A 22,852-nucleotide genomic window follows, 5' to 3' on the forward strand; every position below is an offset into this window, starting at 1 on the left:
AGGGCTAACTGGGCTACAGCCCAGGGGCCTATGGCATCCAGGGGGCCCTTGAAAGTGCTCAGCAGCAGTATTGATCGGTCGGGGGCAGGGGCGCCCCCGGCGCGATCAGTGCTGCTGAGCACTTTCACTGCGGTCCTTCCCCGGCGCGCTGTAGTCTCCTTACTGAGGAGATCTCGTGAGTCTCACTCTCACGAGATCTCCTCAGTAAAGAGCGTACAGCGCGCCGGAGAAGGAGGTAAGTGCCGGGGGAGGGGGGGGGGGGGCGGTAGTTCGGATCCCGGGGGAATGGAGGTCCCCTTAGCCCAGGGGCCTCCATTCCCTTAATCCGGCCCTGAGCTGGAGCAAGAGATACGGCTGAAAAACACGTAGAGTTGCCCAGAACATGATTTGGACGCGGCTGCTTGCGCTAGAGCTTGGCACACCCTTACTGTACATTTACTATGGCATACGCCCCGTTCGCTCCCCTGCAACCCTAAGCTGTCGTAAGTGTCCTTTGTGCTTCAAGATGAATTGGAAGTTGTTGCGTTCTGTGGCGTATGGTCCGTTCTGGTCATGCGCAGAGTAATTATACGCAAAAACATCGCCAGTTACGCTCCTTACTGAACCAGGCCCAATAAGTCTATACTCTACTGAAATTGTATTTGTGATGTAAAGCCTGAAATCAAGATAAATCACGTCAGTCCTTTTTATAACTTTACTGGGACCTTACAAACATCAAAACTCAAGTGAAAAACAAAAAGACAATTACTAAGGAATACAAGTGAAAATACAAACTAACAAAACCCTGGTTTCCTAAGTGTGCACAAGCTTAAACGAAAACTTTATTGAAGCACCGTTTGCTTTTATTACAGCAGTGAGTCTTTGTGAATAAGTCTATTACTTCACTTCGCACATCTGGGGTATATTTACTAAACTACGGGTTTGAAAAAGTGGAGATGTTGCCTACAGCAACCAATCAGATTCTAGTTATCATTTATTTAGTACGCTATACAAAATGACATCTAGAATCTGATTGGTTGCAATGGGAAATATCTCCACTTCTTCAAACCCGCAGTTTACTAAAATATACCCCCTGGACTTTGCAATTCTATCCCACTCCTTCCTGCAAAAAAAAATAAAAAAATCAAGGTCCATCAAAATGCGTGGGGTTCTCCTGTGCACGGCCCTCTTTAGGTCATTCCACCGGTTTTCAAAGGGACTTAGGTCTTGGCTCTGCCATTCTAAGACTTTGATCATCCTTTTCTGAAGCCAAACCTTGCTGGACTTCAGTGTGTTGAATCGTTAAAATGTTGGGATGGTGAATCTTCTTCATCTTCCTGACATAGGCCAACAGGTTTCGTGCCAAAATATCTTGATATTTGGAGTTATTCTTTATGCCCTCTATACTGACTAGAGCCCCTGTCCCGACTGAAGAGAAGCAGCCCCAAATTATGATGTGCTACACAGTAGCTATGGTGTTCTTTGGGTGACGAGTTGTATTGTCTTTGTGGTTTGGGTGACTGAATGTATTTTTTTTTTGTACTAAATTTAGAAGGGAGTGACCAGATTCTGCCAGGAACTATTAAAGCTTCTTTAATATTGCCGTAGGCCTCTTAGTAGTTTCCTTGAAGAGTTTTCTCAATGTCTTGTTATCAACTTTGGAGGAACGTCCTGATCTTGGCAATGTCCCGGGTGAGCCACGTGATCTTCACTTATTTATGATACTTTCAATGTTCCATGGAATGTATAATGCCTTTGAAAATATTTCAAACCCCTCTCCTGATTTGCACCTCTCAACCATAAGCTCACGTAGATTTTATGAACGCTCTTTGTGGACCATGGCTTTCTCATGGTCCACTTGAGCCATGGTAACTCTGAACACAGCTACAGGCCCATTATGAAAGGGTGTGCACACTTATGCAAGCAGGATATCGTAGTTTTCTGTTTTCACTTTTTCTTTAAAAAAAAATATTTCACTTGAATTTTGTTGGTTGTAAGGTAACATTAAATGTGTAAAAAAGGTCTGACAAGATTATCCTAATTTCAGGCTTTACATCACAAACAACTGCAATTTCAATAAAGGAGTGTAGACTTTTTATATTCACTGTATAGATACCATAATGTTTGTTGTTGGAGAAGCAGAAGAAATAACAGCCGCAATGCTGGATCGACTGACAGATCTTCATAATAGTATTCGTTAATTATAATTCATTCTCAAAAATGGACAGTTTTATAAGAAATATACACGTTGTCTGCCGCCATCTTGTGATGGGAGACTGGGCCCTTTCAATTCACTCTTGAATTAGGTATGTCACTGAGGCATGAAAGACTGTGTGATTTTGGCATTAGTAAGGCCACTTGTTCCTGGTAAATTGAGGCTGTGTGGAGACTGGTTCAGGACACAAAATGGCTGCCTACACTGTATGTCAAAGGATGTGCATATGTGTCGGAGTATGTTATTTTATCTATAACGCCCTTTAAAACAAAATCAACACCCAGCTATTATCTTTAATGCTGGTTTCCATTATTTTATTTTTAAAGAAAGAATAGTTATGATTTCCATCATAGGGAGGAGATTTTATCTGAAGCACCCCCGACAAGATTTCTATCTTTTCTGTTAAACACAAGACCACAATGCCTCAGTGCGGGCCTCTCTCCTGTAAGGATATTTTATTTTATTTCTCTAGAAGCTTTAATTTGATGTCTTTTATTCTTTCCTCCATTTGCTCAAAGCTGAAATATTTTTGTATAAATATGAAAAAAACTGTAAAGAATTGAAAGCACGCTCAAGGATAGCTAAGAGCCGCAATACGTACATTATTCAGAGCACACAAAGTAAACATGTTCTGTAGAAAAATATTTGAAACTGCAGGAAATAAATACAATAAAACAACTTGTAAAACATTTTTTAGATGTAAACAAAAACAAAACAAAACAACAAATAAACATAAAAAGACAATTTGCACCCACAGTTCTCTCTCGAAATTAGTAAATGATAGTTACAAAAGACCTTGTGTTATGGTAGATATCCCAGGGATGTCTGTCGCAGCGACAGAACATCTTCTATTGGACAATAAAAAGTTGCTGGAACAGCCAATTACTTTGTTACTAATAAAGCATTTTCTCCTGCAGTGACCCCCGGGTAACGCCATCTTGACGGTAGTAATCGAAGGACAGCGGCTTGTCCTTGTTAAATAGGTTTCCCCATGTCTTACTAGCTCTAATAAATAGGAAAAATCCCTAAATGAGGCGAAAACTCCAGTTATAGTTCACCTTTCCACTCGGGGTTTCGTTGCTCCTATTAGGCAGCTGTATAGTCTAGCGTCCGGACATTCTGGCAATCTTTACTGAAAACCAGAGTCCCAATCAAAGATACTATTGCCCAACGCGTTTCTTCGCATATGGCGATTTCATCGGCTGATGTTTAAATTAATTTATGAACGATGAAATGCTATGTGAACACATTTGACACATCTTTAGCGCTTTTTTTTAATAGATTGGTACTTAATGTCATTTGAGTATATTTTTATGCATTATTTATCATATATTTTATTGTTTATTAACGCCACAGGTATATCTTTGTCGACGTAGGTCATCCTGGACATTAACTATAGTGATGAAGGGGAGCAGCAAGAAGCAGGGGGCTCTGTCACTATATAGTCGGGGGACTGAGTTGGCATCCAGTGGCAAGAAGGAAGGCAGGTTAGTTATAATAAGAATGGTCAACGGCAGCCGTATTCGGTACACAGTGAAGGAAATAAGGCAAAGGCCTCAGGCAGAGGCGTAGTTGACAACAACCCGAGGTCCGTACACAAATAGTGGATAACAAGAGGCACGATGCAGCCACATCAGCAGGAACTAGATTACTGGCTGGAGCAGGCAAGGCTTATACAGGACGTCAGAGGGTGGAGTTAAACTGAGCTAGAACACACCATAAAAGGCAGGGAGATGTCCAGCTGCCAGAATAGCTCCGTCAGTAGAGCAGCAGTATCCAGAGGCAGAAGCTTTTTGTTCAAGACCTGACAGCCCCCTTTCTACACCTCGTACCTCTTAGTCTGGGTTGGGAGAACTAATCTTTATCGTCCACACAAACTTATTTCCAAGTCAGTGAGGTTTAGCACTTCCGAGGCCTTTGGCGTTGCTGCCCTCCGGTTCATTGGCTTCCTTCCGGAGCTTTTGGCGCTGCTGCCCTATGGTTCATTGGCTTCCCTCCGTAGCCTTTGGCGTTGCTGCCCTCTGGTTTATTGGCTTCCTTCCGGAGCCTTTGGCGTTGCTGCCCTATGGTTCATTGGCTTCCCTCCGTAGCCTTTGGCGTTGCTGCCCTCTGATTCATTGGCTTCCCTCTGTAGCCTTTGGCATTGCTGCCCTCTGGTTTATTGGATCCCCTCCAGAGGCTTTGGTGTTGCTGCTCTCCGGTTCATTAGATCCCCTCCGGAGCCTTTGGTGTTGCTGCCCTCCGGTTCATTAGATCCCCTCCGGAGCCATTGGTGTTGCTGCTCTCCAGTCCTCAGACTAGGAGAAGTGGCAGCCTAACCCCTTAGATTCCCCTCTGGGTCAACAGATCACTCCCGTTTACATACACACCTGCAAAAAAAAATGTTGTGGTTTTTTTCAATTAAAAAAAAATGCTCCATGGGAAATCTCGGAGGGACACCTGTTGCCCATCACTGACCTAGATACTTGTTACATGGCACATGCTGTACACTCAGGAGTACCACATTCATATACACACTGTATTGAATGGTCGGAGCTAATACATTCTTCTAAAATAAGCATGTCCGACTGCACACTAGTTACTTTTAGTAAGCCATGTTTCCAAACTATGGGGCCTATTTACCATTGGTCGCATTACCCAAATATCCCTTCCATTGAAAATTATATGAACTGTGATTTAATGCAAACGTTAGCCTACTGCAGGAGATATCTATGATATGTCCTACGTTAGGATTTTGTTAGATAAAATGCCAAGACCATTTGGAAAAAGCCATTTCAACATGGTTTTGTAGCTTAATAAATAGCCCCCTATATAGTGTTGCTAGACATTTCCTTAAAGAGAGAAGTGGGAGATTTTTCAGCAATTATGTTAGTGTATATGGTAATTCCAGCTAGAATTCATATCTTCTAAAAACAGAGGGAAGGAAAGGAGGTCATAAAGTTTAGGGAGTGGAAGGGGTAATTGACACTTGCAACAGGTGTGTAATAAAAGAGTTATTAAGTGTTATATTGAGCAACAGAACTGAACAAGAAGGACTGAAAAAAGTCATAAACAAACAGGACAAAGGAGAAATCGTAGCAAGGGCAATTGTAAAGCGCTACGGAATATGTTGGTGCTATATAAATAAATGATGATGATGATGGGCAGCAAGCAGATACAACGATATGGTGCATGAGGTTTGCTAATAAAAACTCTGCTATACCACAAACCTATGGCTCTAATAAAATACATTTTCCTTTTTGTTATTATCCAAAATATAGTCGTCTGCAGATGGATTTCAGAGTGAACCAAAAGATATTGTTTGTGCAGAAATATCACCATCTCAGCACCATCTGTTAAATTGCAGCATCACTTACTAGGGATAAGTGCGCACTCTCCAATAAGTGCAGCTGTTCACAACGGAATGTTGTTCTGGGGAAATGTTTCAATGGTAGAAGCATATACTGTACATTACACTGTTATACGTGCATTTATGGGACCATATTAATATCAAACGCACATCATCGTCCTCACCATTTATTTATATAGCGCCACCAATTCCGCAGCGCTGTACAGAGAATATTTATCATTAACATCAATCAGTCCCTGTCCCATTGGAGCTTACAGTGTAAATTCCCTAAACACACATAGATGCAATGCAGTTTCTTTGTGTTTTTTTTAGTTTACATTTATATGTATACAAATTATAGGGTCTATTTAACATTGGTGGCCAGTGGACGGCAGTAAGATTCATTCTGCATTGCTGCATACCACAGCTAGACAAAATGTCCTGCCGCTTTATCAAACCAGGGTTCATTGGCGAGCTCTGGTGAACCCCGTCCCCACCAAAAGTAGCTAAAATTTTCTTCAGGAGTGGAGGCTCTGACACTAGTGTGGCTAATGCGCATGTGCAGATAAGGTTGCACCTGTGCATAAACTAACGCCGTCTTGCAATGACATTAGTTTTTAAAGGCTGGCGGTGAAAAGCCAGCAAGCAACGCTTCACCGCTTGTTAAATTGCATCAGTCTATGCAGATTGAAGTGACCAGCAGGTTAGGGAAGGCAAAATCTCTGATTTATCCTGCTTTAACCCCTTGATAAGTTAAAAGGAAGAGCTGCAATGGCCACTCTCTCTTTGGTTAACTTATTATTATTACCATTTATTTATATAGCGCCACTAATTCCGCAGCGCTGTACAGAGAACTCACTCACATCAGTCCCTGCCCCATTGGAACGAACAGTCTAAATTCCCTAATATAGACACACACACAGACAGAGACAGACTAGGGTCAATTTATTAGCAGCCAATTAACCTACCAGTATGTTTTTGGAGTGTGGGAGGAAACCGGAGCACCCGGAGGAAACCCACGCAAACACGGGGAGAACATACAAACTCCACACAGATAAGGCCATGGTCGGGAATTGAACTCATGAACCCAGTGCTGTAAGGCAGAAGTGCTAACCACTAAGCCACTTATTGGATTTATCCTAAATACAATCTATAATTTATTTAAGATAATAGTGTTTAGCAGCAATACATTGCATCATCATTACTTTTTAATGAATAAGGTTTTCTGCAATTTGGAGCACCATGCCTAAAATATATTACATTTTATTCAAACATTACCCCTATCCTTCCCCACCTGCTATTCCCCTCCTCATTAAATTACCTAACAGTGCTCCTCACATTGGGTCTGTGGTAGAGTACAGTGGCGCACGCAGGGGGGGTTTCTGGTTCTCCAGAAACCCTTCCCCTCCGCGAACCAACGGTACTGTACAGCAGCCGCGGCGCTGTCAAAGAAGCGTCCGCGGCAGTGCTGTATTGTAGTATAATACAACACTGCCGCGGATGCTGCTAGACAGGGCCGCGGCTGCTGTAGAATTCAGACTCACCGAAATGGAGCTGGAGTAGAACGTACATCAGTTTGCACAGCGTATCAATATCATCATGTATCTTTACACCAGGCCTCCAATATCCACTGAGGGTACGTCTCCCCAGAAAACGTTGTCAGTCGGGTGGCATTATGATACTTCTCAATAATATTAATGAAAAATGTTGGAGATTATTGCCAACCCTAATAAAGACACTTGCGGTTATTGCCACACTTATATTATTTATAAAGATTCTTACAATCATTGCCAGCTTGCTTGCTGGACTGGACATGCATATAAATTCTAAAGACTCTGGAGGTTATTGCCCACACTTATATTATTTATAAAGACTCTGGAAGTTGTTGGCCACACTTATATAATTTATAAAGAATCTAATTGAAGGGCTGTCCATCTCCTCTGCCTGCCCCAGGCATACAGATTATCATACGTAACTTTACTCTATGTATTTCTTCCCATTTGTTTTTATCCCTGCTATGCATTAACTATTTTTATGTCAATTGTTATCTGTTTGTTTTTATATTCAAATGCCCTGTACCTATGTATATTAAATCTAACATTTAATAACTTTTGTCCTTGATACGCTAAGGAATCCATTAGCCCTTTTATGAAGACTAGTGCTCAATCCCGTTAACTCTTTGAATGCTGGTGTGTGAACTCTTAATACATTGGACTAACAGGCCTAGTGGAATCGTGTGTAACCCCATACAGTAAACATCCAAAGTCATGGATGCTGGGAGCACGTTCATGACAGTCCCTGTTTTGCTTTTCCAGGAATAAGTGGCCGCAAGTAATGTGTATATGTATGTATGTATATATATATATATATATATATATATATATATATATATATATATATATATATATATACATACACACACACGCCACAATAATTCATGCACACCCAACTGTAAAGAAGGCCCCACGTATGATTTATCTTTTTACCTTTCTAGAACATGGCCTTATCTGTGTGGAGTTTGTATGTTCTCCCCATGTTTGTGTGTGTTTCTTCCAGTTGCTCCGGTTTCCTCCAACACTACCAAAAACACACTGCTCCCATAGGGCAGGGACTGATGCGAATGACAACAATTCTCTGTACAGCGCTGCAGAATTGGAGGCGCCATATAAATAAATGGAGATGAGGACACATTGTGCTGCCTATCAACTCCTACATCCTGGTAGTTCCTAAATTTAACTGACTCGTTTCTAAATTCAAAATCATACATATAGGAGAGGAACATGTCCTTGTTGGCCTTTGTAGCAAAAAATTGGTGGAGGGAATAGCCATACCAATCTACAGGAGAGGCCAGTGCTCTGCCCTATGCGGCTTCACTGCATGTGCACGACCAGGGCTGGATTACCCACTAGACAACCTAGGCCTCCTGTGCAAAAAAACTGAACTGACAGTTTTAAAACATTCTCCCAACTAGCGCCTTGAGCACATCAAAATTCTCTGCACATCAAAATTTTCTGCACACCCTACATTATAGGCATGACGCCCTACTGAGAACCAAGATGGCAAAAAACAGTTTTTGCAAACCAATTTTCTAAATAACCATAAATATGCCATGTGGTTGTCACTGATTCCTAGTTTATTCATTGCTTCTGGTATAAATTGGTCCAGCTGACGAAGTGGCTGTCTTCACTACTGCATGTACCACAAAAGTGCCTAAGCACATATATCTGAATATACCACAGAGTGCCTAAGTGATGTCACTGGTTCCTAGTGAATCGATAAATTGCATTCTGATATTAATTCCTTCTGCAAAATGTCTGCCTCTATTGTGTGCAAACAGGAGCATTTATTATACAGCACAGCAGACTATAGTTTATAGAGCAGTGGAATAGCTTATTCCTCTACAGTTATAATTGTTCCTCAAAAACACAAGAGTTGTTATGTAATTATTACTAATTTCAAGTAGGGCAACTGTTGCTGAACTACGTACATGCCCCAGAAACCATCAGTAAGTATTTTGCAGGCTTGTCCCACAGAACAGCCGCTGCTAGGAGACTATTTTCCCCAAGAACAAATTATGCTGACGTCTTAATCATGACCCTCTTGTCGGTTCATAAATCACATGACATTCAATACCCTTATTCTATAGAGGAAGACGATAAGTAGATGCGCGCACTTTAAAAAAACCACAGAAACATTGCTTAGGAATTGTTAATGATTGAATGAAAACAATAGGCATGGTTTCAGGGAGTTCTGGAGGAAACGGGAAATTATGGATGTTCTCAGTGTCACATGACCTAAATACTCAATAAAAATCAAGAGGCCTTTAGTGTAGCAGGAAAATACCCAGGGATGCCACTTGTCGTGGTATTTTACTGGCTAGGTCAGAAAAAAAATGGAATTTGGTGCCAATATTGTTAATAGAGCAGAAACCTAACAGAGATAGGGAGGCTGATATTTTTCTCCAGAAAAAAAACATACCTGTATGACCTGTCTATGAAGGAATCTCTTGATGCCCACATCCAATATGGCTGCCGGTTTCCTGTTACACATTTATGTCCTTCCGATGCTTTGAAGGGAATAAAAAAATGCTTCTGGGTGTAGCTTGTTGATGTTACATTCATGAGACTCACTGACCTAAGTTCAGAATTAAGACACCAACTAAGCCACCACAACTCCATCTATTGGCTATTTAAAGAATGGTACTGCATTGGTTCAGTGCTCTCGCCTAGATACACCTCAGTGTCGTCCTGGTACCTGTTTTCTGATTAAGGGTTTCTGTGTTCAAGACTCTAAGCATCTTGGCACACTGATCCCATTTCTATATTAAATGTCCTTTAATATATCCATATGGACACTGACCCTTGGTTACAAATGCCCAACCTTTCTGAAGAGGACTAATTCCCATATTTACATCTAGACAATCCTACAGCTCGTTCCGATACTGAAACCCACCCCAAATCTGCAGGTTATTTTCCCAAATGCCCCAATACCTACAGTGATAGTAGGCAATATTCTCTCATGTTGTATTCTCTCAATGAGGCAAGTTTATTAAGAGGCCAAACAACAAATATATATATATATATATATAATTTTAATATTTTGTGACCTTGCAAACTATTATGGTTTTTTTAGCACCAATATTAATTGTTAGCGTCATTTTCTGTGCGGATTTCTATTGTATGACATTTCTATAGCTTTGCATTGTCTGTAGAAAGAGAGCATATGACAGCACTTGATCTATCAGTGCTTTCATTTCAGCACTCCCTGGCATATTATTCTACCAGCGGACGTGGCAGTTATCAACAAGAGTTAATTCCCCACCGCAGGTGCAGCTGAATATCGCAGTGCACTCTCCTTTTCTCTCTGTACAGGGGATTACACGTGAAACTGGATTCTGCAGAATTATACCACTCGAAAACATGCAGCTGTGAGTAACCAAGGCCAGGGCTGTCAAATGCTGTCATTACAAGGGCAACCTTTTCATTTCTAAATGAATCTAAAATACATATATGTGTTAATGCAGGAGCGCATATGATAGGAGTAGTACATAAGAGTATAAGAAGAGGGAGCTGGGAGTTGGCCCAGAGGCAGAGGTCATATCCCTTGGATTTATACTTGTACCTCACTTTCAGTTTATGCTATGCAGCATCTAGCTATACAAATGACTAAAGTGCCTATATGCTATAACAGAGTGGGCACACCATTCTGAATAATAAAAAAAATACAATAAAATAAACAAAAAAAAATAAAATGATTAAGTAGAAGGACAAATTGAGCAAATGTTTACATCTGTTTGAGCATGTTTTTAGTAATGTAAATAATGTAGTTACATGAGGGCAAAACACAAAACATTAACATTTTATTTTATACAATACACAAGTGTGATTTTATCAAACCTTCTAAAATGAAAAAGTGGAAGTGTTGCCCGTAGCAACCAATCAGATCCTATCTATCATTTATCTTGAACATTCTAAAAAATAATAGCTAGAATCTGATTGGTTGTTATGGGCAAAACCTCCACTTTTCATTTTTTCGAAGGTTTGATGAATCTACCCCTTAATATTTTTTATGATTTGATGTTAAAAAAATATATATATATTTCTAAGCAAAGGTGTAGTCCCACAAAAGAATGTTGAATTTGAGTCCATCATGCAGATTTCCATGAGGAGCCTCTTTATTTTGACAGGCAATTGTATATTACATTTGATAGCAACATTAACAAGTATCCAAATTAATCTTTGATGTTTATGAATTTCATTGGGATACCTTTGCAGGACACTGCATTAAATCGCTACATAGATAGATAATAATCAATAAAATAGCCTCTTTTTTTCCCCTTGCCAACCACACGGTTCTGGTAAACCGCATAGGCCAAGCTGCAAATGGTGATTGGCTCCTCCTGTAGTCACGTGATTACAGCATTTGTACTAGTTTTGATATCTGAACAATACTCCTACCACCGTTTACTGAGGCAGTGACCTGCCATTAAAAGTAATTCCATAATTGCTGATCTAGCTGCCATCTTAGTGCATCAAAAAAGACACCTCAATGTTGAGCAACAGGTCTCTACAGGCCTATATGAGGCCTACAGGAAGTTAATTTTGCTGTCCTTCTGTGTAGAACCTATTTTAAAATGTAGTTTTCTTCATGGATTCTGTCATGAATGTTAGTAATCCATAATTGGATGGGGAAAATACTTCACAAGTTATCAAGCTAATCTGTCGAGAACGGCATTCATAGGTAACCTATTGTTTAGGCTGTGTATATACATTGTATATCTCCCAACATGAATACCACTCACATTGTATAACTCATACTATCCATAGTTCAGATCTAAGAAACGTGACAGGGGTCGAGGCCATGCCCTCAGGGGCGTGCCTATCACTTGCCCCTTAGCCACATTTGCACTGGTTGTTTATAGTGGTTAGCACTTCTGCCTTACAGCACTGAGGTCATGCTTTCAATTCCCAACCATGACATTATCTGTGAGGAGTTTGTATGTTCTCCCCGTGTTTGCGTGGGCTTCCTCCGGGTGCTCCAGTTTCCTCCCACACTCCAAAAACACACTGGTAGGTTACAACATAACAAATTGACCCCAGTCTCTGTCTGTGTGTGTGTGTGTGTTAGGAAATTTAGACTGTAAGCTCCAATGGGGGCAGGGACTGATGTGAGCGAGTTCTCTGTACAGCGCTGCGAAATTAGTGGCGCTATATAAATAAATGGTGATGATATAAGGAAAACAAGGTAGGAAAGCCCTGCTCTTGGCTACCGATGAATGCTCTGGCAATGTATTGTATGCCTAATATTTAAATTTTTGAGGTATGGGTGCAGACCACCTTCATCTCTCAGCATCCATTTATTTATATAGCGACAGCAAATTAGTACAAGGGAGTGGAATTGTAAGAGGGTTATTTTTCAACCAACTCTGGAAGTGTATTGTGCGTCCCTTATAAGGACAAAATATCTGTGCTATGTGTTACTGTGATTGATGCAAGTTGGAATTTAACAAAATTACTATCACCTTCACAAATTGGAGGCAGCCATTTTGGGACTGAACCATTATTATTCAGCCTATTGAATCATTAAAAACCAGTAATATGACTGGGACATGAAACCCATTGTGGCACATGCCTCCCCGACAATAAAAGGAACAGGCTGCACTTACATGAATATTGGTTTAAATCCTAAAATGGCCTCTCTAATGTGTGTAGGCAACGAGTACACTGTACAGTGCTTTACCCTGTGTGGCTCTCCTACCATTACAACTGCTGCTGACAGCTGGAAATAATACATATTCCTTCCTCCCCTGAGATCCATTCAGACTGAAAGGAAATTACTTCCAAATTCATTTTTCAAATGACCTTTTATAGCCGTGACTGTGCCCTTGTCAGCAGCGGATTGATAAATTAGTTATTGATGAGCGAAGGAAGTAAAACATTAGTATATCCATTATCGGCTGCGGTCTGGTTAGATGTATAGCACTGATGCTTTGTATTAGTGCAAAAAACGCCTAAACACATATTTATTATAAATATAATTCAACTGATCTGCTTTATGTGAATCTAACTGGTCAACTTAATAAGCTTAGTATAATTATTTAACTATTTGCCGGAATTCATGAACATGGAATCGCATGGAACTATGATTCTGTGAGACTTTCTCAATAATCTTATTTTATTCTGTGTCTGTTCTTACAGATAAAATACTCCTTACAGCCAAATTAAAAATAAATAAACTAGCCATTCGCACATTTTAAAAGTTTACCCATCGCCTGTATACAGCGAAGACAGCTATTTTGTGGGCTAAACCAATTTTCATAGGAGTGCAGCCTGTCAATTTATTAAGGGTCTGTGGCATGAACACTTTGGGCGTGATTCAGGTTCGGACATACGTTGGTTTGGGCAGCGCATCTTGCGTGAAATAGCTCTGCGCATGCTCAGTAACGGATCTTACGCCAATGAAAGCGATTGCATGGAATTCATGCCTGTACGTAACTGACACTAAGAACTGCCTACGACCTGAACAGTGGAACGGGGGTGCAAGGGGCGGACTAACATAGGCCATGTACAGAGGGTGTTCTAACGCAGATGTGCGCTTGGTTTCACCCGTATCATTTGCACCAGCTACAAGACAGGTGGAAGTGCGGACTGATAGCAATGACTTACACAGACTTGCCAACTTTTCCTCCTCGGCTTTAGGGAGATCCCGGGGGAGGTGGGTGTGCGGGGGCGGGGCTTGATGAATCACATCATTTTGGGGCTAAGATTACGCAATATTTGCATCATTAAACCCCCCCCCCCGCCAGTTATCTATTGCAGGGGCGAGAACCGGGAGGTTGCCCTGTTCTCTGGGGAGCCTGGGAGATCTCCCAGAGTTGCAGGAGTCTACCGGACAGTCCGGGAGAGTAAGCAACTATGCGTTAAAGAAAAACAGCTAATGAATCTCTAGAGACTGAAGTCTCTTTTACATTTCTGTCTCCATTACTGAAGTCATGTTGTCTTACCAGTCAGTCTATGATTAAATCTTGGTCTCCATTAAAATGGCCACCTCCATAGGCATCAATACATGGACATAGGACACAATTTCTGAACTGTGTCATCATGCCACCGATGGCGAAGCCAACCACGTCTTGTACTGGCTCAGCATCAGGGAGAATGCCAGACTCTTCAGGGAGTGAGGGAGATCACCCCTATTTCAGGGAGTCTCCCTGACATTCAGGGAGAGTTGGCAAGTATGGACTTACATGGCATCACGTTTGATTTAAAATCTACACGTATGCGTGTCACTATATAGCACATCTTTTTTAAAACTTTTTTTTTTTTTGCAGGACTGATGCATGTGTTAAATATATGCAAAGTACACATATGTACAGAGCTCAAACAAGGTTATACATTTAATTTTCTTTGTATTTATTAATCAACCAGATGGAACCAAAATGTTTCACATAGGAGTCTACTGGGTCTTTCCTATTGTATAGTAGCCAATATTTTAAAATAGTTTGCTATTGAGCCAGGCCTCTAAGCACATCCCACACGCCAGGGGGTATATTTACTAAACTGTGAATTTGAAAAAGCGACGATGTTGCCTATAGCAACCAATTAGATTTTAGTTATCATTAATTTAGTACATTCTACAAAATGACAGCTAGAATCTGATTGGTTGCTATAGGCAACATCTCCACTTTTTCAAACCCGCAGTTTAGTAAATATACCCAATAGTGTCTCAGTTGCCCTTGCAGTACTACATTATGTGATGTTTTATTACATTTATTATAACGTACTTTTGCTGCACTTTAAATACTCATGTTCAATAAATATCACCTTACAACATCCCATAATAAGAATAGATGGTAAAAATTGCATCTAAGAAGCATCCATATTTTTTTTTGTCCAGACAGTCCCTCGAAATTAGGCACAATTGACAAAGTTCCCATGTATCCTGATAGTCCCGCTTTGTCCACTACAAATATTTAACTCTCAGGGCCTGATGCAGAGTTTGCCGACAAAATGGGTGTTTATGCTCAAAAAAGGACCTCGATACATCCAGCTCTGCACCTGTGATATGTGCACAAGGCTTATGTCAGGATTACATACACCCAGATATCCATACACACAACCAGGCCATAAGCACACCAATAGTTTGTTAAATTTGTGGGGTTTGGGGGAAACTGAAGGAATTTAAGCTCACGTAAGGTCATATGAGGTCATTTAAGAATTGATGATGTGGGTGTGCTGAGGTAGTTTTGGGGCACTTTTCTCATTAATGAAATTAAATGTAATGTGAGGCCCTTTTGAAGGTTGGAGGGTCACACATCCGGCACTTGAAGTATATCAGGTTGCCCATAACTGGCTTAGTTATACCCCTATCACACAGAGGCATGGACCCAGGAATAACCCAGGCCATGTGTCGGTGTGAATGGGGTGACATTGGTCGCGACCAGGGTTATTCCCGGATTGGAGCCGGATTCGCTGCAGCCTGAAAGGTGTTCCCGGGTTATTCTACCTGGGTTCCGTTATAAGCAGCTTATTGGAGGGGCTCAACTTGAAAATACAGGGTAGATATGGGTCCTGTGTGAAAAGCAGCAACGTGGAATATACCTGGGACCAAAGTGCAGTGTGAAGGGTTGCAACACGGGTTGATATCATGTTCTTTATGCCGTGTCTGACCCGGGATTTTGGTGGGAAAGGGGTATGAGAGAAGAACCTCCCTCATGACATGGCAGCCGGCTTAAGAGGAGTGAAAGGGAGTATGGTGGACATATTTAGTCAAGTACAATCACAACAGTTATTTCATGTACATTATTCAGCTCAGTAATACACAGCCTTTGCACAGTGGTCTAGTGGTTAGCACTTCTGCCTTACAGCACTGGGGTCATGAGTTTGATTCCCGACCATGGCCTTATCTGTGTGGAGTTTGTATGTTCTCCCCGTGTTTGCGTGGGTTTCCTCCGAGTGCTCCGGGTTTCCTCCCACACTCCAAAAACATACTAGTAGGTTAATTGGTTGCTATCAAAAAATTGACCCTAGTCTGTCTGTCTGTCTGTCTGTGTCTGTGTGTGAGTGTGTCTATATTAGGGAATTTAGACTGTAAGCTTCAATGGGGCAGGGACTGATGTGAATGAGTTTTCTGTACAGTGCTGCGAAATTAGTGGCGCTATATAAATAAATGGTGATGATATATGAATTTGAAATAGTGGCTTTACTCGCTCCTTAAGGATCACACCATAGATGCACGCTTCATTACCAGTGCATAGTGTATATTAATCTACAGGTGTACACAATAGTTGCTACCATTTCAGTAATTGCTAGATAGATACACAACAATAATACATCACTGCCTGGGAATAGTCATAACGCTATTATATATATTTAAATACTCTCCTACAATTTATGCTATCACACACAATATACCATAAAAATGCTTCCAGTATATAAATGAACATATGTGGCATTCTACAACTCTCCAAAAGTAAATTAAATAAAACGACAGGCATCAGAGTAAAAAAAAATGTCTGCCCTTTTAAATGAAGAAAAGCTGTCATGTATGGTACACCAATCATCATGTGTATAAAAATCCTCCACTTCATAAGTATGTGAGAGATAGCAGACAAGTGCAGGTGTAAATTACACCTGCAATTCTATATACACAAATCCATCTGTCATTAATGTTTATAGGGAGACATTTAAAAGTATTGAGAATCACAGTGTGTTTTTCTCTTTCAAAAATTCCATTATAACATTATAAATAAGGTTTCAATAATTTGTGAAATAACCCAATTAATCTACATCTATCAGCACCTATATAAGAGATCTCATATATATATATGCTGAGCAAATCTATAAGCTGCAGAGGCTTCTCTATTATGCAGGGTTAGGCAGCCTGTGGCTCTCTAGCTGTTGTGAAACTACAAGTTCCTGCCTGCACGTTGGTATGCTGGCACTTATAGTTCTACAACAGCTGGTCAGCCTATACCCTGTAATATAATATACAGAGCCGTAACTTAGAATTTTAGCGCCTGGGGCGAGAAAGGCAAATGCCACCCTCCTAGCCCTCAATTTTAACCAAATGTCCCTAAAAATTTCCTAAATTGCACCACCCTTCAGCGATGCGCCCTGGGCGGTCGCTCCTGTCGCAGACCTAGTTATGGCCCTGATAATATATATATAACCTATTTCATGGGTATCTGAGAGACCAGTGCAGGTGTTGACTGCTGCATTGGGAGATATCAGGGTCTTGGCAGTATGCTCAGGTGTTTCTATATCAGCGAGCAGCTGTCAGTCACCTGCCTGTGTCCCTGTCCTCCCTCTCTGCCGCCAGGTCTGTCACACTCCCCCATGTTTACAAACCATGGCACAGGTGCCGAGGAGACAGTGTACATTGTACAGAGAGCCTACAGAGCTGCCTAAGCTGTGCCATGACTCTCCCTGCTGCACCTCGCCTGTGTCAAGCAAGACATGCCCTCCCCTCCTCCCTCCATGTTTATTGTAAGGCCTCCTGTGCAGAGAGCAGGATGATGCGGGAGATTACATTGCCCTGCACACCCTGGCACTGCCAGGCTGACGTGCCATGTGGCACCTGAGCTAGAGAAGCCGGGAGATCACCACTTAGGTGTGTGGCAGAGGGGCCAGATTGCTACAGACACTGGGGAGCCAGCAAAAGGTCCACCACACTTGGCATCTATGTAACCTATCATAGTAAGGGACCTAATCCAGACACTGGTAATGCTCACCCAGCAGAGACGCACTGAGCACCAAACATAAGGCAATCAATGCACAGACAGAGGTCATATTCTCAGTGAATGAGTGCACAGAGATTCTATGACACAAAGGGTTAAAGTCCAGAAATATGAGTTGATATTCTCTTCTGCTAAGAAGTGACATGATATGAAGATCTGCCATATACCTGCAGGGGAGGGAACAAGCTGGGAGCCTAGAGACAAACTTCAGGTGTTCCACCCTCCTCAAATGACAGCCCCCCCCCCCAGCCCTAAAAATACACATTTACATGCATAATTCGCCATGTGTCTACTTATCCCTTGACAGCATATGAAAGCTGGTGTTTATTAAATGCTGCTTTCTCCCTTAGAAGTCTCTCTCCCCCCTCCCATTTAATAATCACCCTTTATAGAAGATGGCAGTAAAAAAAAAAAACAACAATCCCTTTGAAGCAATGACATTGCAAGGATTTAAAGTCCCCCATCCCTGTTGCATTACTGTGAATCACTTGGCATTGTATTTGTGGAAATCCTTGATGTATGTATCATTACAGGAAATAGAAATATTCTAAATACATATATATATATATATATATATATAGTGTGTGTGTGTGTGATTTAATACACTCAACATATGCAGTCACATAGTTCAATATTTGTTGTACAATAATGGCATACATATAATAATAGCAGACATATATGGAGCCTATTAGTCTAACTGCATGACAGGTGCTCATATAATGATATACAGAACATATACATCTACAGTGCACACACAGAGTAAGAACCATTGACAGCAGACGTCAGCTTGCAGCATGCACCCTGCACACACAGACACAGACAGACATATATACTCATGGTGGCTTGTCAGTGGTGAAGGTGCACAGCTTACCCAAAATCCTGGTCCATGGATTTGAAGAAGAATTTATAATGGTGCACAGGTCTGTTGCTGAGCACATTTTTAAAATCAGCTAAGGTGACTTTTTCAGGAGAGACGGGCAGCTTCACCAGATAAGGGGTTTCTTCTTCATCTATATGGTAGATGATTTTAGTCTCAGCCATGAGCAAAAAGAAATGTCACAGGGGGGTATAACCCCCCCAAAATTGCAAGGCTCCCTTCTTTGGAAGATGTGGCAGGCTCAGGCGCAGAATGCTTCCAGGATCATGCAGTATGCAACCCAAAGTCTGTATTATTCCTCTGACAGCCACTCAATAGGGCTGATCCACAATACACTGTTCCAGGGCTTCTCCAAACAGGAAGGGAGATGCAGAATCCTGAGCTTGACATGTACTATGAAATGGCTGCGTACAGGGCATTCTGCTCCCTGCAGCGCCCTCTGTCGGCACACTGGAAGAATTACAAAGACTACTTTTTTTTTTCCAGAAGTGCTGATTGACTCCTTCCAAAATAAATACAGTAGTTGTTTCATATTTCCTTTAGTCATCTCTTTTTTCCACATTTTTGTTGCAATCCTTTTAAACAGTTATTTTCCCCCCTGTTTTGGAAAAAATAATCTGATGCTTACTGTTCTGCATCTTCACTGATCAAATTAAATCTACTGTATTTATTAATATATTTGTATTATTATATTGAAGTACTTCAACAACATTCATATAGATATGCAGAACTGGACCGTTGTTCCAAATAGTAGGAGTTTCTGTATAGTCAGTGTCGTAACTAGGGCTGTGTAATTGGGGCAACTGACAGGGTGCAATGCTGAAGGGGGGGGACGGTTTATGAATATTTTAGGTTCATTTGGTTCAAATTGAAGGCCAGGTGGGGCGGCATTTTTTTTCTCGCCCTAGGTGGTAACATTTTAAGTGTATGGTAAATGCAAAGTGACGGGTTAAAGATACCATCAGTCAGGGGTTGAGAGGCATTCGTGCCCGGGGCTGGTTTCGTAGTGGGCTACCTTGAGCTGGATCACTGGGCCACTTGTATTTTTTTCTTTAAAATAGGCTGCCGAGTCGAGTTTTCCCTCCCTGGCTAAAACTTGCCAGCCCTCTCCTGCCATCAGTACATTTCCATTGTTGATCGCCCACAAGTAAGGTTATTGGTTGACTTGATCCTAAAATGCTTTGGATCCATTCTCCTGCTTACACTGCTATTATAATTCATCACTTTATATTCTGAGAGTTGCCTTTTTAGGGGATGGTGCAGTAATCTTTACTGGTGTTCCGGTTAGATGTGGTTCCCAGTTTCCGCCGCGGAAAAAGTATTACCCTTATTAGCTCGCAGCTCCCTGAGCGTGAAAAGTACCGTAATAACAGTATTTACGTAATGACGGTAATAGTGTGCGGGGGGGCGCGTTACTTTAGGCTGTAACACCAACAATTGAATATGCCCCATTGCTTGCAAACCTTGATTCCAAACTTACATGTGGCTGAGTGAGTACCAAGAATTACTTATATATAATGATCATGCCCTGAGTTGTTTCAGTGGATTGTGAGATCATAAACTCTTCATATAGGCTGCACTGTTTTACATTACATGAAAAGACATAACTATCCCACTACAAATTCCGCCGCTGCCCAAGTCTGGTGCCACACAGGCACTTTAAATGGTGCCACACGGGCACTTTAAATGGTGCCACACAGGCACTTTAAATGGTGCCACACGGGCACTTTAAATGGTGTCGTTTACAGCTCGAAAGGCATCCCTGTTACACATATGTTGGTGCTATCTTTATTAATAAAAAAAAAATATATATATATATATTATTAATAAATATTTTAATACATATAAAGGAATATAAATCCTATATTGTCAGCAGGACATATTTGATCCAAGAGGCTCTTCTGAAACTGTGCCCAGGGAACATACTATGACCAGCTCTGAAATAATCCAGGCTGGAATTAGTGTTGAACATGAAGCCTCGAGATGAATGTGGACATTAAATATGCAAACAATAATAGAAAGGGATACTAGACATTGGTTCTAAATGATAGAAGTCAGCAAAGACTGCATACAGAGATACAGCATGCATCTCTACCTATATAGTAGGCGAATACAATCAATAGGTGCAAATATGTCAAAATGTAAAATATTAATTACTTACAATAAATCCCCCAGGGATCTAATGCCAAATGATTGACATTACAGTGAGACATTTACACTGGCCAGCTTTCTGTAAACCTGACGATCATTGATATGTTATTCTACATTGTGTAAATGAATCATCAATTTATGACTCATTCCAGAGACTCCTTTGTTTTAATTCCGGCTCCTTTAATGTCGCTGGCTCTGTGTGATCCTCAGCTGAAAGACATTATAGAGTGACAGCAATGGGAGACAGAGAGATGTCCACTCTATTGATCAGCATTTGCACTCAGTCATGTTGTCTACAGCAAGTGTAAGTGGTCCTCAGCTCTGATGAGGTCTGGCAAAAATCAATATTCTTCATATCAACACATGGGCTGTGCTCTGACGGCCAAAGCTTTTGTATCATCTGTCCACGGTATTCCCAGTTCCCAATATATGATGTTGTGTTACGACATTGATACAATAATTTGCTGACTTTTATTATATTGGCTTTATGTAGCATGTGAAATCTATGCTTCTGTTTAAGAAAACAAAATGTTTTATTCCTTTATACAAATGAATCACAATTCATATCAGGGGCAAACGCAGGATTTGTAGAGTGAGGTTTCCACACCACACCGCCAGTGGGCGTGACCAGCATGGATGGGGGCGTGGCTATAATTTTAGACAGTGCTTGGCTGCTCTCCAACTCTTCCTATCCCCATAATATACATGGGCAATGCTGTGTACATGCAGTTCTCCCTTTTCAAGCTGAGCTGTGTGAAGCTGGGGCAGGGTCCAGCCACCACAATTATACAGTTCACTAGGCTTGGAGGGGGGTTTCCAGGCACTAGGAACACCCCCCCCCCTCGGTGTGCCTATGTATATGATGGTTTTAAATGAGAACTTAGAAGCAAATAGGAGGTAAATAGATGATAATATTAAGGATGTTAACTGACCCATGTGTTTTGGTTTTGGTTTTGGATCTGTATTAACTTCGTGTTTTGGTTTTGTCAAAACCGCCCTCACCTGTTTTGGTTTTGGATCTGTACTTTTTTTTTTAGAAAAAAAATTGCTAAAACCGCATAATTTGGCTCTTTTTTTGTTCCTACATTAATATTAACCTCGATAACATTAATTTCCAGTAAATTTTTGTCAAGTGATTAGAACACTGTTACCCCTCCTGTTTCTGTGTGAGCAATGGCACTGAGCAATGGCACTGGAGACTGGAGAGTGACAAGAACACTGCTACCCCTCCTGTTTCTGTATGAGCAATGGCACTGAGCAATGTCACTGGAGACTGGAGAGTGACAAGAACACTGCTACCCATGTTTCTGTGTGAGCAATTGTGCTGGATCTCATGGGGAGGGAGGTACTTATGGAATCCAAAACCTGCGAAATCCAACAACGCAACAATGACGTTTTGCTTCGATTCAGATCCGAGGAATTGGAGATGTTCAGGGGTTTCGGTTTTCGGAAAACCGAGCCTGAGCATCTCTAGATAATAAACATGGCTGCATACCAGAGTAGGGCAAGCAGTCACTCTCCACCAATGTGGAATTACAACTCCCAAGATGCCTTGCAGCGAGGTGCACAAAATGTTTCAGTTAGCAGATGACTAATGAATCTTGTCCAAGACGTGTAAAAAAATATTAAATGCGATTTTTGTCCTTAATTTAGGAAATGTACTGTAAACACTAAATGTTTAGGAAAAAAATAAATTTCTGCCTTCCCTATACCTGTATAATTGTGGACCCTCATTTTGTGCAAAACAGAAGCACTATGCCACTGCCCTCCACTTAAAACACCCCATACATTGCCATGTTTACCTGTGGCACTGGCTTAATGCTGTGTTAGCAGACACATCTCTAAACAGTCCCAGCTGTCTAGGATCAGGAGTGTCCCCTCTAAATCAGGAAACTTGTGATGTATGCATTTGTGTCCACTGCATTGTCCTCCATTGTTCTGCATTTATAGCCTTAATCCTTACTAACATTATTGGCATTGAGGCCTCTAACCCTTAACAAGTTGATCCACACAATCTTTTACAATTTAAATGCATATGTAAAAGCTGCAAACATTAAATATTTGAAA

The 22,852-nt window shown here is 41.2% G+C and overlaps 1 protein-coding gene across 3 annotated transcripts in view; it reads right to left on the minus strand.

Annotated features, from left to right (window-relative positions):
• The window catches only part of DVL1 (dishevelled segment polarity protein 1), a 118,511-nt gene extending 99,471 nt beyond the window's left edge, over positions 1–19,040 (minus strand). Inside the window, exon 1 of one of the 3 annotated variants that reach the window (XM_075189802.1) lies at positions 18,629–19,038. In XM_075189802.1, coding sequence (XP_075045903.1) covers positions 18,629–18,798 — 170 coding nt within the window. In that variant the 5' untranslated portion in view covers positions 18,799–19,038. Of the gene's footprint in view, positions 1–18,628 lie in introns of all 3 variants that reach the window. The other 2 variants (XM_075189803.1, XM_075189804.1) reach the window with 2 other exon arrangements.
• Positions 19,041–22,852: the final 3,812 nt, after the last annotated feature.

Source organism: Mixophyes fleayi, chromosome 11, assembly GCF_038048845.1.
Source record: "Mixophyes fleayi isolate aMixFle1 chromosome 11, aMixFle1.hap1, whole genome shotgun sequence".
NCBI classification, from domain to species: Eukaryota; Metazoa; Chordata; class Amphibia; order Anura; family Limnodynastidae; genus Mixophyes; species Mixophyes fleayi.